This window comes from Alosa alosa, chromosome 8, assembly GCF_017589495.1.
Source record: "Alosa alosa isolate M-15738 ecotype Scorff River chromosome 8, AALO_Geno_1.1, whole genome shotgun sequence".
Lineage (NCBI taxonomy): Eukaryota > Metazoa > Chordata > Actinopteri > Clupeiformes > Clupeidae > Alosa > Alosa alosa.
This window is the reverse complement of record NC_063196.1, coordinates 15,545,213-15,562,819: the sequence shown is the minus strand read 5'-3', so window position 1 is coordinate 15,562,819 and position 17,607 is coordinate 15,545,213. Positions and strand designations below refer to the sequence as shown.

At 42.8% G+C, this 17,607-nt stretch overlaps 2 protein-coding genes across 5 annotated transcripts in view; both read right to left on the bottom strand.

Annotated features, from left to right (window-relative positions):
- Positions 1–286: 286 nt before the first annotated feature.
- On the bottom strand, positions 287–7,906 carry LOC125299902 (ras-related protein Rab-6B-like). 2 transcript variants are annotated; one of them, XM_048251404.1, is made up of 9 exons: positions 7,617–7,906; positions 4,838–4,896; positions 4,673–4,726; positions 4,160–4,265; positions 2,862–2,973; positions 2,625–2,718; positions 2,192–2,236; positions 1,696–1,762; positions 287–1,421 (listed from the first exon to the last, which is right to left on the bottom strand). In XM_048251404.1, the coding sequence occupies exons 1-9, from the start codon at positions 7,684–7,686 to the stop codon at positions 1,357–1,359; spliced, it is 672 nt and encodes a 223-aa protein (XP_048107361.1). In that variant the 5' UTR covers positions 7,687–7,906; the 3' UTR covers positions 287–1,356. The 2 variants fall into 2 exon arrangements, with proteins under 2 accessions (XP_048107361.1, XP_048107362.1); XM_048251405.1 differs by lacking the exon at positions 2,192–2,236 and having other exon boundaries at positions 7,617–7,896.
- A 298-nt stretch (positions 7,907–8,204) lies between these two features.
- The window catches only part of LOC125299259 (solute carrier organic anion transporter family member 2A1-like), a 13,653-nt gene continuing 4,250 nt past the window's right edge, over positions 8,205–17,607 (bottom strand). Inside the window, exons 5-14 of one of the 3 annotated variants that reach the window (XM_048250466.1) lie at positions 17,470–17,568; positions 16,330–16,469; positions 15,584–15,650; positions 15,222–15,386; positions 14,411–14,612; positions 11,252–11,399; positions 10,823–10,992; positions 10,329–10,393; positions 9,941–10,064; positions 8,205–9,772 (exon numbers count right to left, since the gene is read on the bottom strand). In XM_048250466.1, the coding sequence (XP_048106423.1) occupies positions 9,652–9,772; positions 9,941–10,064; positions 10,329–10,393; positions 10,823–10,992; positions 11,252–11,399; positions 14,411–14,612; positions 15,222–15,386; positions 15,584–15,650; positions 16,330–16,469; positions 17,470–17,568 (1,301 nt within the window). In that variant the 3' untranslated portion in view covers positions 8,205–9,651. Of the gene's footprint in view, positions 9,773–9,940; positions 10,065–10,328; positions 10,394–10,428; positions 10,648–10,822; positions 10,993–11,251; positions 11,400–14,410; positions 14,613–15,221; positions 15,387–15,583; positions 15,651–16,329; positions 16,470–17,469; positions 17,569–17,607 lie in introns of those variants that run through there. The other 2 variants (XM_048250467.1, XM_048250468.1) reach the window with 2 other exon arrangements.

The window sequence follows — 17,607 nt, the reverse complement described above, 5'->3', positions numbered from 1 at the left end:
CTTTGCCGTCCTGCTCCAGTGCAGAACTGGACTCTGACCTGAGAACTCACAAGGGGAAATTCCACCTTGGTTTCACTGAAACTGTCTTAAATACATGTCACACCTGAGCTACTGTAGCACCTCTGCAGTGGGTGTTACTTTTCCACATGTGTGTGTGTGTGTGTGCATATGTGTTTATGTTCCCTGCTGGTGAATATACCCTCACTTTCACCAAATGCACACTGCCACACTCTCACACACAGACAAACACACATTTACAGAGACATATATTCTTTAAACAGAGGTGTCTCATTTTCAAATAAATCTTTTATTTAATGTTCTGGATCACAGGAGACAATTTCACTGAGTTCATATCATCTTACATCACCTGGCAAACACGGGTGAGATCCAGAGAGAAATGTTCGGTGAGTGATTGATTGGCGGATGTCATGCAGTCTCTGGGCCAATCAGGTTTCAGGTATATTTGTGGTTTGATGGCAGCATAAAAGGCTCAGATGCCGCTCCATCCTCCCAGTCATTCAGAATTAGGAGTTAAATTAACAATTAGCTAGTGTTACACAGATGTAAAACAGTTTTACCACCAGTGTGCTAATATATTCTACAGTAACACTTCATTCAGTGTCCTTTTTTTGAGAGCAACACCAGCTGCAGGTTATTTAAAACAGGTCTTCCCAACTCACAACAAACAAATTCTGATACACATAGTCTGTTTTGTTTTTTACATTTAAATACAAGGGAAGATGAATTGGTCTGTCATACATAAAGTGGCCTGCAGGTGTTGCCTGACTGTGAGTCTTGCATTGATGTGTGTTTATGTCAGTGTGTGTGTGTGTGTGTGTGTGTGTGTGTTCATGTACTGTATGAGAGAGTCCAGTAGTATACTACATATACTGTCTGGATTTGTCCATCTGCAGATTTTCACTAGTCAGCCTTCTTAGTGTGTGTCTGCATGTGTTTGTGTATGTGTCTGCATGTGTTTGTGTGTATGTGTGTGTGCGTGCGTGTGCGTGTTAATGTGTATGTGTGTGTGTGTGTGTGTGTTGGGGGGAATGGTGGATGGCCCAGAGGATCAACCCCTGCCTGTTCATGTCTACCTTTAGTCCACACTCCATTCCATCCACAAGCCCCGCCCAGTTAGTCCAAAGGCCCACCCACACACCCCTCCCCCACAGGCACCAAAAGTTCTTGCCCCTCCCCCTGTAGCCACAAGGACCACCCTCCCCGCCACACACATTCCCCTCAGTCTTATTCAGGCAAACAGGCCAACATCCAATCAGAGAGGGTCCAGCTTGACTCTGACCAATAGAAAGCAATACAACAAGCATGTCATAAATAAGGCTGTCCAATCACGCAGTGTTAACAGGAGCAGCGAGACTTGGGGGTGGAGTCTTCAGGCTGTTTGTCCAGTTTGATGTCAATCACTGGGACCACTGGTTAAGGAGGGACTTACAGGACTTTCGAATCACAAAACACATGCCACAGCACACAGCAAATTAGCCCACAGAGAACTCAGAGAAACATTACTTTGGACAAAAGCACAAATATGTGTAACTAGTAGTGTGTGTGTGTGTGTGTGTGTGTGTGTGTGTGTGTTGTCTTGAACAGTCTGGCAAGGCATTTTCTCTTGAAATCCACCAGGGGGCACCAGATTACACACGCTTAAAATCATAGTGATGACATCATCTGAAAGGATACTACCATCTTTGTTGGGTTCATCCAAACTTTCCATGCCTGGTAAAGCAGCTGCAACACGGCGAAACAGCTGCAACAGACAGACAAACACACACACACACACACACACACACACACACACACACAGAGAGAGAGAGAGAGAGAGAGACACACACACACACACACACACACACAGAGAGAGAGAGAGAGAGAGAGAGAGAGACACACACACACACACACACACACACAGAGAGAGAGAGACACACACACAGACACACACACACACACAAGCAGAGTTATAATGATTGAACCATGCCAAAACAAATATAGGATGCGCACACACACAAGACATTAACCCACTAATACACTGACATACACAGACCCACAAACAGAGGGAAAGAGAGACTTTGTTGCGGCGAGATCCTCAGTGGACGTACTTTGGATATTGGAGAATGTCATGTTGGCACAGGGGTTCTACGGGAGGCCCATAGCTTACCCACAGTCAGTAAAATTCACTCACTGTTTTTTCCCTCATCCTAAGTCCAGCAGGTGAATTGTCTATAGACTGGTAGTGGGACTCCAGGCAACATGCATAAAAAAAGAAAATAGGCCCAAAAAACGAATAAAAAATAAGTGACTATATAAAATTATTTTAGTTAAAGTACTATGTATAAAAATCAAGCAATATTTACAGAAATTGTAATACAACAATTACAGCATTTGTGATTGTATTAAAATATACTGAATGAAAACAAGCCAGCTGGAGTGGCATTAAACTCATCTGTGTCCCCGTTAGTAGACAATAAAAGTGCTAATACATACACATACACAGATACGCACACATACACACACACCAAACACAGAAACACACATTTAAATACACACAAACACAGACTCAATCTCAAACGCATGCACATGCACATGCACATGCACATGCCCGCACAGGGCCGCACCTGTTTGACGTTGCAGCCATTCTTGGCACTGGTCTCGATGAACATCACACTCAGCTCACGTGCCTTTCTCTCTCCCTCCTCAGTACTGATCTGCCTGCTCACACACACACACACACACACACACACACACAAACCAAGAGAGAGTGAGCACTGCAACATGCTGAAGGGTGATGGTGTATGTGTATGTGGGGTCGGGGGAGGGGGGAGTGATACTGTGTATGAGTGCCTTTCAGCCACCTTTTCTCCTCCAGATCTGTCTTGTTGCCCACTAACATGATGATGACATCACTTCCTCTCTCTGACCGCACTTCTTCAATCCATTTAGAGGTCAGCTGGAACGAGGTGACATCTGCAGAGAACACACACACACACACACACACACACACACACACACACACACACACAAACCACACAATTCAACATGTTAGAGTGCATCTGTGCCTGCTTGACAAGGACCAGTTCTCCATAAAAGAGGACCAATTCTACTGAGTTGGACTTCACTAACAGTATCCGTGTCCGTATGAAAAAGTTTAGTGGAACACTAGTCTGGAGCTGAAGCTTGAGATCAACCAGCTGATTGGTAACAAAGTATGAGGTACACAACACAACAATGCAAATCAGGTGCACAATTATATTACTGTGCCCTAGATTGCAAAAAAATAGCCTGGTCAGCCATTTGGATTTAATTATGGGTCGCGTTTCAACCTAGCCTGTAAGCCAGTCCGAATTTGCCCCGCAAAATGTGAGGATGCCAAATGCCTCAATCACTGTTTTCTGTTTGTCTTTGCGCTGTCAAAATCTTGTATAACAGATGCAGTAGCGGAATCTTGCTTCCCCAACAGCAGCCATTTTATTGTAAACAAAATCAATACAAGTGCACTCAGGTGATGTGGGTGACTATGTCACTGTTGATCATCTGTCCATATTCATATAGCCCACCCAAACAATTTCTCAATGGAGCAACTCCAAACCGAATTTCCCATTCTCAAAATTTGGGGGCAGGGTAAATCCAGGCTGGCTTCAAGGCTACAAAAATAAACAGCTCTAATTAAGCTCTAACTAAAACTAACCAAGCTAATCTTACAGTGCTTCACTTTCATATCAGATGACACCTACCTTCCCTGTAGGTTAATAGCAAAAAGGTTTTTGCTGCTATAGTCTACTCTAAGTTGTATTACCACACACAAATCTTCATTACAGCTGTCAGTGCTAAGTAAGGGATGGGATGAAGTTAGCCTATCATGGAGGTCATGATGTTCATGTGGAATCTTGATTCGTTTGAAAATGCAAGATGCTAGAACCATGCTGTGAGAACCAGACATTTATCTTTGTAATATTTTAGAATATGTTTATGAATATTAGAATGTGTAGGTTAGTCAGAGGGTAAAAGCTACAGTATTTAGTGCTATGATAGGCATGGGATGACACAGCTGTTTTTCCTGCCCTATACTTTGTGAAGTTACAGCTCTCTGGATATCATTTAACTACTGTCGTTACCATGGCAAAAAAAACTACTGCTGATGTCAGAAACGTACTGGTGATGTCATAGACGACCACGGCGACGGTGGAGTCTCGTATGTAGCTGGGGATGAGGCTGCGAAAGCGCTCCTGGCCTGCAGTGTCCCACAGCTGCAGACGCACCTTAGAGTCAAAAGAGAAAGGTCACGCTACAAAAAGTACTAAGAGCACACTGACTCATAACACAAAGACAAACAGCTTTGTGCTAGCAACCATGTAAAGAAAATCTGGCAACATTTAGTGTCCTTGCAAAGAAGTGTACAGTATCATTCATTGTCAGTATTGATACACACTATTATAAAAACACTCTATGGAAAGTATTCAAGTAATCAGAGATTGCCCAGTACCAGTGAATCTTGGGGTACCTTGTCGTACCTTGTCTGTCTATCTTGCATACACACGTGCATGTCTACCTGTCTTGTTCCTACAGGCTCTCTGGATTGTGCCGGATGTGTGCATCCCATTCTGTCTGAACTGTGTGTGAGTGTGAGTGTGTGTGTGTGTGTGTGTGTGTGTTTTTACACACTTACTGTTCTGTCCTCCAAGTACATGGTCTTTGACAGGAAGTCGATCCCAATGGTAGCCTGTGGTAAACAAAGACATTAGCTTCAGCTCTTTACATGTGTGTGACTGTGTGCGTGTCTCTGTGTGTGTGTGTGTGTGTGTGTGTGTGTGTGATGATTAAATAGCTGTACCTGGTAGGTGTTGTCAAAACTGTCATACATGAATCTTGTGATGAGAGAGGTTTTTCCAACTGCAAAGAGAGACATTTCAGGTAACTTAGCCCAGAGTATGACAAACTCTCTTTAACACACATACACACACATGCACAGTCACACACAACACACAGTCACACACATGCCAAAGGGCATTGAGGTGTGTATGTTAATTGTTGCAGGATTCCTGAAATTCCTCTCCAAGACAAGCCCAGCAGGGGATCATACCCTTCCCAAACAAGTCAAACTTGTTTCCCAATGTTTGTCACACTTCAAGTACACACACACACACACACATACATATACACACATCGTGTGAACAAAAACACCTCACTAACCACAGCACACATTCTCCACAATTCTTGATATTATATCTGATAACACAGAGGATCACAGAGGAGTGTTTCAGCACCATGGACAGTTCTGCATTGGTCCCCACAATTCCAAAACATTTGTCTGACTCTTGCTCTTCTCTGTCTGCTCCTCATCTTTGTTTTAATAGTTTAATAGTTGGCCAATCTGTTGGACCTTTCCAATCACAAGACAGTTATGGTCTCTGAGCCAGATATCTAGGTAGGTTTAGTTTATAGCGTCAGTCTCGAGGTCTTGTCATTTCACACTCGTATACAAGCCCTGGTTATTTCTAAACTATATTGCAATGCAAAAAACAGGCCTACCAACATGTGTGGGGTGACCATTGCACATGAGTCAGTATACAGCGGCATATTTGTGGTCTTTAATCAACTAAAGAGGTTACATCTTTCTTCGGTAGTTGCTCTTCTTTGGCTTCTTGTTACTGCTAGAATTGAATTAATATCCCTTACTCTTGCCCATAGGACAGTCATTTGATCTGCATTATCCTACTTAAATGCTGTGATTCAACTCTAGTCCTCCTCTCCACCACTTTGGTCCTGATAGGCAGCTGTTGCCTGTCTTCCCTCGGCAGAGCTCTCAGTAAAGACCCTGTTCATTCCTGGTGCCTCTAATTTCGAGTTATGATAAATACACTATTTTACTATTATTCTAGTGTGGACTACTGCTATTGTCAATTGTCAATCTAATGTCATATGCAGCTTCAGGTTAAAAGGACTGTCAGATTCTTACCAGATGAAATAGCTGTGTTAGATTGATATGGCATCTAATCTGATAAGAACCAAAAGTCTCTGTAAGAACAGAGAAACGGTTTCAGCACCGCGGACAGCTCTTCAGTCTTCGGACAACATGTCCACGACCAGATAAACAAAACGAGTCCTCCTCCTTGAAGTCCTATCCTCTACCTCCTCTATCTCTACCTGCTCCAAGCATTATCTTTATTAATAACCGTGTAATTATAATGTTGTTGATAAGCTAACCCCAGTGTTATCAGCTGATCAGGAACGGCACTGGTGAGTTGAGTCAGATATGCGCAGCGAGGCGAGGGAAACATGAAGAGCAGGTCGTCTCACAGCGCCTCAGCCACTCTTTCTGTTCCTTATCACTACATTATCTATCTGCTTGTATGTTTTTGATCTGCATAAGTAACTGCACTGACACGAGTGGCTTTCAGTCAAGTTGAGTTTAGCTAGTGGGTCTACGTATATTTGTTGTTCAGTTACAGTACAGTAGCCAGGTAAGGCCCGTCTCCCTGATGGCTTATTCCATGCGGCTTTTGCCAGCTTTGTGAAAACATTGACCTTTCATGTCCCGAGGGGCTTCTCCACGGAGTCAAAATTGGCATTCGCTCACGGGCCAGACTTCCTACTTCTGCTTGCCTGGTTCCCCTGCCTCTTTCCCTCAGGGTTCTGTAGCTTGCTTGTTGCAAGTGTTTTTGTCAGCCGCTGGACTGCACACTTAGAGAAGACACCTGACCTGAATAAAAGTGGTTTCTCTCTGAACACTGAACACTTTGCTTGAAGTGTATAGGCATGTGGCTTATGTCAACTATGTAGCCTAACTATGTTACCTATGGACAAGGTTTATCATCAAAGCTAGGACCTCCAGCCATATTCACTTCCAAATTTATGGCCAAACGCCAATCTGTCGATTCTGACATCACCGATCTTGTGGAGTCAGTAGCCGCCATGTTCAGTTTTCAACTCGCTTAACCGGTTAGACCACACAGTCCTGAAAATCACAACAACGCAACGCCACACCGAAAAATATTGCTTATTCAAACGAATGAAACAAAATTCCGATTCCTGAGATTTCAGCTGAGTTCAACGAGAGCCGTCAGCAGAGGGCGAGGCATATCAGACGGAGGATGTTCAACAAGGGTGTGTCTCGTCTCGCGGAGACAGCTGGACACTGCGCGTCTATTAAAATGACTGTATTGAAATCCAAACACATAGAAAATTCCTTATCAGTGGCATTAAATAAGAAAAAAACATAAATTTATTTCTAGAGAAAAGAAAGGGGAAATAATGGCAGTCTAAACCAAAGTGTCCGAGCCGTTTTAACGAATGGTTATGTAGTTTGAAATCATAACCAGTCGTCGTGAAGACAGGTTTACATTAAGGTAAAGACAAGACAAACGCTGTCGTGTGTGTTTGATAAGGGTGGGATGACAATGCAGAGCTGTACGCTTCCAATGACTAAACAAAACTGGACATCGTCTATGGCAGGGAATCAGGGATACAGACAGACCGGGATTGCGAGGGCGCTGGCCGACAAGAGATCGCAGAGAACACCAATGCTTCAATTATTCCTTTCAAACAGACACAAATGCAGTATGATAGGCATATCGCTCATGTATAGTAATGTCAGTGCACCTCAGACTCACCGCTTTGCTCTCCCAAAAACACAAGTTTGAATTTCCGCAACGGGTTCCCGAAGTCATTCGCCACCGACATGACTGCAGTGATCTAACGTTAATTGCAACGATCCGTGCCGGGCCCGCCGGTAATCCGGGAGCGTAGATCAATTTTTCTTCTGGTGTCCCGGTCTGTGGCTATGTTGCGGCACCGTATTGCCCTGGCAATTAAAGATGTCTCTGCACATGCGTAGACACCTCACTCTCTTCTGCACTCACCTTGTGTTTACGGAAGCGACTCAATAGCGCGGTCAGTGTTTAGTTGAGTTTCTCCAGACAAAACGGCCAAATTGCGTCTCTCCCAGAGTTACTATGTGTATGTGTGTGTGGGTGGATGGGTGGGTTGGGTTGGGCTGGGTTGGGTGATATGTGGTGTGAATGAGAAAGTTCATGTAATAGCCTTCTGCTTTGTTAACGCATGGTAACTACTGACACAGTTGACTGGAAAGAGTTAACTGTGATGCAAGAAGGTTGAAGAGTCACCCCACATCTTTCAAAGGTGTGTTTCAGAGTCCCACAAATGAAATAGACTGAATTTTATTATTTACAAATCAAGTTTTTATAATAAAGTTATAAGAGTGATGTGTCAGAAATACAAAGAAAAGCTCAAGAGGTATTTTTGATCAATTCATTTCAGCTTGAAAACCATTTTCACTGAGACCAGAATGTCTGATATTAGAGGAAGACACAAGTATGGATACATCTATGCAACAGAGTTTTGTATGATACTTTGAACTGCATTTACAGCTGGTAGACATAATATTGACAACATTTTAGGCTAAGAATATGCACAGTCTGTCATCACTATTGTAGAATAGAATTAAACGTATATTCTTTTGTAGAAGTCTTGGTCCACAGCAGTAGTTCATTAGCCTGGAAGCTAGCCCAAATTTGAACCCCGACCACAAAATTTAAAGTCAGGAAATTCGGTCTGGATTTGTTCCATTGAAAAGCAACTATGCCCAAACCAGAGCAGTTCAAATTGTATGGGTAGGCTTTATTCAATGATGGACAGATGAGCAATGGTGCCTACTCTATCACGTCACCTGAGTGCACTTTGGTTGATTTTGTTTACAAAAAAAGTTGTTGTTGTCGCTAGAGAAGCTATAGCCTACATTTAAATTTCACTGTCACTGTTGTACAAGATAGCCTATTGACAGTGCAATAACTTTAAAAAACGAGAAGCAGCGAGAAGGATGTTTTGGTTCAGGATTCATGGTAGGCTATTTCGTTGCTCTAGTTAGGTCTATCCAATTGAGTGCAGAGGCATTTTCCCTCCTGTCAGTTGAAACACGCCCCATGATCACATCCCAATCAAGCAGTATCAGACTCATAGTCTGTGTGACTATGTCAGGCTAGTAGTTCATGGTGGTTCCATGGTATCAAACATACAATATGTAGACTATGTTGATGAAAATACTTTTTTTTTACCTGTGGCTAGCTAACCTGCGGCTGTAACATGATTCAAAAGGTAAAGTAAAATTGAAACAACTCTATTAACCTATCCTACAGCATTACCAAAACGTATCAGGGATCAAACGATTAGCCTGTGAGTTAGTGTATACATATTAAGTGCATACTGAAGCTGATATTGTATAGTGCTATAGTGTCAGGGGTCAGTTTCCTTTAACCACTTGCACAGATATAATACATTTCACTTGTGTTTGGCAATACAAAAAAACACACAACTTGAAGCAGAGATAAAACACTGTTAAATTCTGGATTAGGATCAGATCTGTTTCACAGTCAACTCCTATATAGGCAAGGAAAAGCTGATTGGTTGAGATGGAAGGAAAGATGGTATCTGATTGGTCCTTGAAAGAGAATGAGGGAAATTCATGCTTGTAAGGTCAAGAAGGCATTTGAATAGTTCTTGAGAGGGAATGAAGGCAGATCACTGGTCCCTGACAGGTAGGGAAGGTATCTGATTGGTCCTTGAGAGAGAATAAAGGCACAGTATCTGATTGGTCCAAGAAAGGGAATTAAGACAGGTGATTGGTCCACGTTAGACAGCTACCGGGCCTTTCTTCTCCAGGTTGTAACCCTGTCCCCTCTGCACCTTCCAGCCGGCCAGAGCGAGCAGAATAATGCCCAGGATCTTCAGGGCCATCTGTAGCCCAAAGTACCTGTGCACATGCGCACACACATGGACACACATAGGGAGACACACACACACACACACACACACACACACACACAGGGAAAGTGAAGCAGTGTCAGTGTGTGTGTCTGTGTGTGTTTGTGCGTGCGTGTGTGTATGAATGTGAAGAGAGAGAGGGGGGTCCCAGGCTCACCTGCTCCGGAGGAGATCATTGTCATAGTAACCACAGGACCCAAGCTGGGAGCCGCATATCCGCTTCCACCACACACACGCTGAGTCCATGACCACTCCAAACAGGGTGGGCCCTGGCAGCCAGGCTGGAACACACACACACACACACACACACACACACACACACACACACACACACACACACACACACACACACACACACACACACACATTAACAAACCCAGTCAAAACACACACAAACATGCACACACTAATAGAGACATAAACAAACACACACACACACACACACACACACATATACAAACAAACCTACATAGATACACACTATGCATCTTAACACAGTGGACAAATTCTAGACTAGTCTAAACACTAGATGGCAGTGATCTTACCCAGCATCCTGAGCAGCAGAAACTGCACCCCAATGGCAAAGACCTTTTGTTCCTGTGAAACACACCTGCACACACAGACAAACACACACACACAAATCTTTTTTTTTTATTGAATTGTCCTTGCTCGGGGAATCACATCATATACATCAGTTATAATTTAAGGTCAGAAGATAACAATACTTAAAAATAACACAAGTATTTTGATGGTTGAAGCAGTACATTAGATCTCATCAGGTGTCTTGTATAAGTGCACACACACAAATCTAATGTCAGCATCAGCATGTAGAGTGGATTGTGTGTATGTGTGTGTGCACGCTACCTGAGCACCAGCATGTAGAGGGGGGAGTTTGTTAGACTGGCAATGAATCCATGTGTGCGTGTGATGCAAATTGCAGTTATGAGCTTGTATTTGTGTGTGTGTGTGTGTGTGTGTGTGTGTGTGTGTGTGTGTGTGTGTGTGTGTGTGTGTGTGTGTCTGTGTGTGTGCATGCTACCTGAGCACCAGCATGTAGAGGGGGGAGTTTGTTAGACTGGCAATGAATCCAGCCGTGGCGATGAGGATCATGGCTGGGAGGAGGAGACTGGAGCAGCTGTTGCCACATGACCCTGGGAGGGCATGGCCTAAGCCAGCAGCTCCCACAATGCATCTGCACTGGGTGTAGGCCTGAGAGGGAGCAAGGCAGAAATCCTCTGTTAATGACCAGGCCCAAATGCTGTATGACGAAGCAGGAGTGCTGTCACTGTCATGACTTTGAATTGGTGTAGTTGTGTTTGTGTGTGTGTGTGTGTGTGTGTGAGAGAGAGAGAGAGAGAGAAAGACAGAGAGAGAAAAAGAGAGAGAAACTGTGTGTGTGTGTGTGTGAGAGAGAGAGAGAAAGACAGAGAGAGAAAAAGAGAAAGAAAGTGTGTGTGTGTGGGTGTACCTGGATTCGGACTGGTTCAGATGGGTGTAGAGTATAGTTGGTGCAGCCGGCGTGACAAGGGGAGATGTACTCCAGGTAGTTCTCTCCACACACTGGATTAAATGTTGTGTCCAAACAGGAGCAGTTAGAGGCACATCCCGACTCAGACCTGAAGACATTCATAACACAAACTAAGGGCTCTATCTTGCACACCAGCGCAATTGACTTTGTATACTCGCGCTTTTGTCTTTCCTATTTTGCAGTCAGCGCATATTGGAATTTTCCCTCCACAGGTACATGTGTGCCCACAGGGGCGTTTCAGCGAAAAGAGGGGCGTGTTCCGGCGCAAACGGTCCCTGTTGATATTTTGCCGTTTCAGAAAACAATTCCGCCACAGACCAGGAACCTCCTGGTCTAAAGTCAGGGCGCATGCATGGCCACAGGCCTGCAGAAAATGAATGCTATGCACACCGATCTACAGAAACCCTGTGCACAGATGGAAACATTCAAAGCCTTGATAATATTTGTCCGTTTCCCGGTTTTGTTCGTGCATTGGTCAACTAAAAATTTAGTAGCCTATATAGTACATCTACATGCAATATCTTTACAACAACAACGCCTAATTACGACCTATTAATTTGGACAACTTTATACAGCCCTATAAAGGCTAAAGTTACCTTTAGTTTTGTTCCAATTTACCGTTGTGTATGACTTTAAACATCGTGTGCGCTTTAACATCAGCCTATAAGCATTATTCCAGCTGTGCTAAGGTTTTGACAAGCACCACAATTTTGCCTACCTTGTTGTAGCCCATCTGAAATAATTCCAAACTTTGCTATGTTCCTTCCCATCCTTTCGTTGTTTTCAAAAAACGTTTTATATCCATGATGGCCTTGAAGTCTTGAGTTTGTGAATTCGCTTAAATAAGCTTATTATGTGCTGTTAACCAGCAACCATAGACAGTAAAAGAAAGCAGCAAGTAGCCTTGGCTACAATTTCTGTAGTTGCTGCGTCCATTCATTGTTATTCTCTCTCCTGCTCAAACAAAAGTTGTGCGTGCATTAAGTTGATGATAACGTGTTTACAAACTCTACTTTACATAAAATAAATATTGTAAATAGCCTACTGTCATGCAGTTAATGGGATACTGTGCAGAGTTGGAAAGTTAGGTCAACTTGGAAACTGTTTCTCGTTGTTGAGTTGCCATACAGCCATAGCTTACACCTGCAGGAGCTTGGGCGCCTGTGTTGCGCAATGCACTTTGCTCCTCTCATCTATACGACGCAGTTCCCATTTCTCCAAACCATACATCAGTGTGGTGTCCGATGTGAAAAAACAGGTATAAATCTAGCGAACACATTTCCACGAATCACGGATGTGTTGATGACATAAATTAGGAAATATTAGAGGACTTAATGAGACGTGATGAGACTGCATGCCGATGCCATTTAACCCATATGCCCCAGCAGCAGCATGGGAAGGAGAGCTTATCTGATAGATCTGCATTGTCTATAGTGAAGTAATGTTAGATTACATTGCAAAAATATCACCATGCATTCATAACCTCGTGATTCAGTGAGAGTGATCCCAAAACATCGGAAAGTGACATTTCTGTATTACATTTTGTCAAGAGGAAAAATCAATAGCAAACTGTTCCCAACTGACTATAGCGCTGTGAACCGTTCCTGGCTGCGCCTGGCAAATCGGTGCAAGATAGAGCCCTAAGACTCAAAAGAAAATCCTATAGACAAAAACATAATGTACTGTACATTGTTATTATACGAGATTCAGATCAGATATCAGATTTTGCTCAAAGTTTGTCTGCCTAATATTGAGGTCCCAAAACTGAGACCTGTAAAATATTTTTGTTAAATTCCAATGTTTTCACCCTTGCTTTTGTATCATTTTGACACTCTCATCAATGCCTTATCTTGGAAGCCATGTTTGGGCATTAATATCTTGAAAAGTATTACTCCCAGCCTGCCCAAACTTTGTAGGGTGGAAGACAGACATGTTCTCAGTATGATTGTAGTAGGCTATCCGGGTACTTTTCGCCTACTACTTGATGCCTACTAAGTATTCAGATGTACTACGATTGTGACGTACTGTGTCTCGCTTAATATATAGTATGCTAGTATGGGTATTCGGATGCAGTCTGTTTTACAAGGTCCTAGATATACAAAAAAGTGCAAAACGGTGGTCATTGAGGGTCTTGTAAACTCATGTTTTGTATCCATGTGGCACCAATCATTATTTTGTCTGCAAATACAATACTTTATCAATGTTGAGCCAATATTTGATGTCTGCAACAAATACACATGAAGATAATAAGAATAAAACAAGGTGTGATTGCATTTTTTTGGAAATGTTCATAGAACTAAAATGGTGTGGGGTAGCTAGTAGGAACATGAAAATCAACATGGGACAATGATTTTGACTCAATGTATTTATCTATGGTACAACATTGGCACTTTGTACATTAAATGCCCATACACTGAGATACTTTCAGAGAGTCAATGATAATGCCATACAAACTTTTAATGGTTCAGTCATACAGTACTGAGAACATGTTTGTCTTCCACTCTACAAGGCGTGGGCTGCTTATGAAAAATACTTTTCATTACATTAATGGCCAAACATTGCTTACCAGACAATGTGATTTTCAGGCTGTAAAACTGAAGTCATTTCAGGGCATGAAAATAATATGAAGACATAGGATTTGAACAGAAATATTTTACAGGCCTTGGTTTTGGAACCCATTGTTGATATAGACAAGGTCTGAACAAAATCTGAGACAGCGCAGCAACAACCTTATTTGACACAGAATGACCCATACAGCTCCTTTTAATGCCCAAATTGACTGGGCCATCTCAATGTTTGGAAGTCTGATATTTCTTTATAATGACCACTGCAAAAAGGACTATAGAGTATACTTTATCTCCTGCAAAATTGCTTCTCACCCATCTGTCTATGTATGAAATCTTTTATTCCTTTCAGTCTTTGAGGTCTCTCTTTTTCTATCAGTCTGTGGGTATCTCTATGTTCATTTATGGGTCAAATATCTTTCCATACTGATCTTTGAGTGAGCTGCCTGCTAGTCTATAGTCTGAGCTGTTCATCAGTAGCTGAGATCTCTTTGGTGAAACCTACTGGTCAAGTTCTGAGAGAGATTATTCTTACCCATCAGTCCACGGGTGTAGGTTGACCCCAGCTACCTCCTGCAGGGAGCATCCCATGAAGAAGAGGGGTATGCCCAGCAGGATGGAGACTGACAGGACCATCATGGACACCCAGGGGATGGCTCTGGCCGAGGGCTGGGTCCTCTTCATGACCACGCCTCCTAGCAGCATGCCGATGGCAGCAGCAGGAAGGTTCATCACGCCTTAAAAGTAGAAAACTTCAGTCAGAACCAGGGGGATTAGAGTGTCTGAATAACCAAAGAACCAGGAAAACTACTGAACCACGGGGACTAAAGTGCCTGGAGAGACCATAGAACCAGGGGGGCTTGAGCAGCAAGAGAACCAAAAAGCTAGAACCATGGGGAGTACCACACCTGGAGAACCACACAACCAGGGGGACTAGAGTGTCTGAAGGAAGCTGCCTTGCCTTACCCCTGACCGCTCTGGTCAGTTTGAGCGCACAGGCCAATGTCAGTTTGAGCGCACAGGCCAATCCCTGATCACAGCGAAGAAGTGATCCTACCATGTCAGGTCTACCATGGCAGTCACATGATCTGACCGGGACTTCCCATTGGTTAATGTCTTGTGTTCTCACTCAGAGAACCAAAGTTATATTCATAACTTTATATATGGAGAACCAGTCGACCGTCAAAGAAACGTAGATAAACCGGAGTCAGCACCCCTTCGAAGATCTCAGACATCATGAATTGAATTAAAAATGTATTACAGTGGACTGAGGTGAAGTGAAATGTATTGAAGTGAAATATGGTACATTGAAATGTATTGAAGTGAAGAGAAGTGTATAGACTGACCCATGAGGAAGCTTCCCTTAGCAGCGGAGGTGCTGAACTGCAGCTCCAGGTATTTGCCCAGGAAGGTGGCTAAGCCCGAGATCACACAGGAGAAACAGCACTGGGACAGCACCAGCAGCATGAACACTGGGTTGGTCATCAGCTTGAGAAAATGCTTAGGGAACACTGAAACACACACACACAAGCACGCAGGTACACACATACACACGGACACACAAACACCACACACACATGGACACACACACATATACACATAACATATAAACATACACACTGAAAAACTGCACTGAAATGACACTGAAATGTCTTAGACAGCTAAGGAAAACCCTCAAAACACAAGCAGACACCCTTTTGATTCTTACTCTTGATAATGCTGATTAAAGATGTCTCCAGCTGGATTTTGTCTCCTTTGAGTGAGTCTGTCTCCATCTTCATGGCCAGAAAACCATGGAAAGTTGGAAACCATGACAAGTTAATGACACAAGACCCCCTGGACAAGACCAAACACCAACACGAGACTGAGCAAGAGGAGTAGCCAACACTAATGTCCAATCTATACAAAACTAGACACCCACACAAGACAAAGACAGTCACCAACACATGGTCCCTAGGTTAAAAGTTAAAGTTCTTCGAGGCCTCATACAGTATACAGTATGTGGGCTCAGCACCGTGGTGGGGAAAGAGGAAATAGGCAGAGGGGGTTAAAGGTTAAAGTTCATGGCCTCACCTATGTTGAAGTAGCTCCATAGTGGAGGAAGAACAAGTAGGCAGAGGGGGTTTAAAGTTAAAGTTCATGGCCTCAAAGCTATTGCTATGGTGCCATGGCAGGGACAGAGGAAATTGGAGGTTAAGGTTAAAGGTTAAAGTTCATGGCCTCAAAGCTATTGCTATGGTGCCATGGCAGGGACAGAGGAAATTGGAGGTTGAGGTTAAAGGTTAAAGTTCATGGCCTCAAAGCTATTGCTATGGTGCCATGGCAGGGACAGAGGAAATTGGAGGTTGAGGTTAAAGGTTAAAGTTCATGGCCTCAAAGCTATTGCTATGGTGCCATGGCAAGGAACAGAGGAAATTGGAGGTTAAGGTTAAAGGTTTAAGTTCATGTCCTTGCCTGTGTGGGCGTGTGTCCGTGCCGTGGAAACAGGAAGTAGGGGGTGGAGGTGAGCAGTAGGCTGGTGGAAGACACCAGCAGGCCCATCCACCACGCCCCCACCCATCGCGGGTCAGTTGGGTTCAACTCCACCTCTGCACCTGGCCATGGGCACAAACACATGATAAATTGATAATTTGATAAATTGATTGATTTATCATGAATTCACTCATTCAATCACTCAGTGGTGAGTAGAATAATTTGACAAATAGATGGATAATTGAGCAATTATTTATCTATTTGTTAATTCACCACTAATTCATCTCCTGAATTCTTTCATTCATTTAGTTATTTATTCATCTATTCATTCACATCTATTCATTAACTTAACCATTCATTTATTTAATCATCCCTTCAATTATTACTTGATTTATCATTAAATCTTTTACCACTAAGTGGTAAACTATCTATATATTTCTATATCCACAATTTTAATGAATTGTCATAAATATTTATTTTTTTTACATTTTGTTTTTCAAGTAATTTCAGTAGAATTGTAACTGGCTATTGTTCTTTGATTTATCTTTACTCAAAACAACACAACTACAAAATTTGATACTTTAAATACACAATTAAATAACCTGAATTTTTTATGTTATATATAGCATTTTGGAACCAAACTCTTCATTTATTCATTCAATCATTCCTTACTTTAATCCTTTCTTCATTCAGTTATTCATTCTCATACTTAAAGCAACACCAAGTCACTTTTCCTCTGTCGCACGCACGCTGTTTGTTTATCCAGCACCGGCTTTTGAAGTAATGATGTCCACAGACAAGGTAGAGTATGTTGCACGATTTAGTATGATGAAGTATGATGTATTGCAACATCAGCTGAAGCAAGTCAAATTTGTAGTTTCTTACAGTATGTATCATTCGAACTACAGATCCGCTACCCAACCTGGAAAACTTGCATGGTGAGGTTATAGCCGATAGAGGGCCACAAATTGAAAGAAGTGCTGTTCACCCTGTTACGAGTTGATGAACCACTGAAACGATTTTGGAAACATTATTTTAAGGTACAAAATAATCTTTGGTGTTGCTTTTACTCTTCATCCAATCTGATGGGAGGGGTCAAGCACACTGACATGAACAACTCACTTGAGTCTATACGGTCCACATCCACATAGATCCTCAACATGACCGAGCCCAGAAGGTAGCCAAATGCAGGACCAAAAATAGACACTGAGAACAAGATGGCTGCATACACACAGACACACACACACACACACACAAACA

Bases quoted from the DNA above. Each gene is read 5' to 3' on its own strand.
- LOC125299902 (XM_048251404.1), bottom strand. From the start codon at position 7,686: ATGTCGGTGGCGAATGACTTCGGGAACCCGTTGCGGAAATTCAAACTT. The intron at 2,237-2,624 runs GTGCGGCCCTGT...TCCCACTACCAG, and splicing joins ATGGCTGCAACGTCAAACAG to TCTATAGACAATTCACCTGC. The intron at 1,763-2,191 runs GTGAGTGAATTT...TGTCTGTTGCAG, and splicing joins TTAGGATGAGGGAAAAAACA to CTGTTTCGCCGTGTTGCAGC.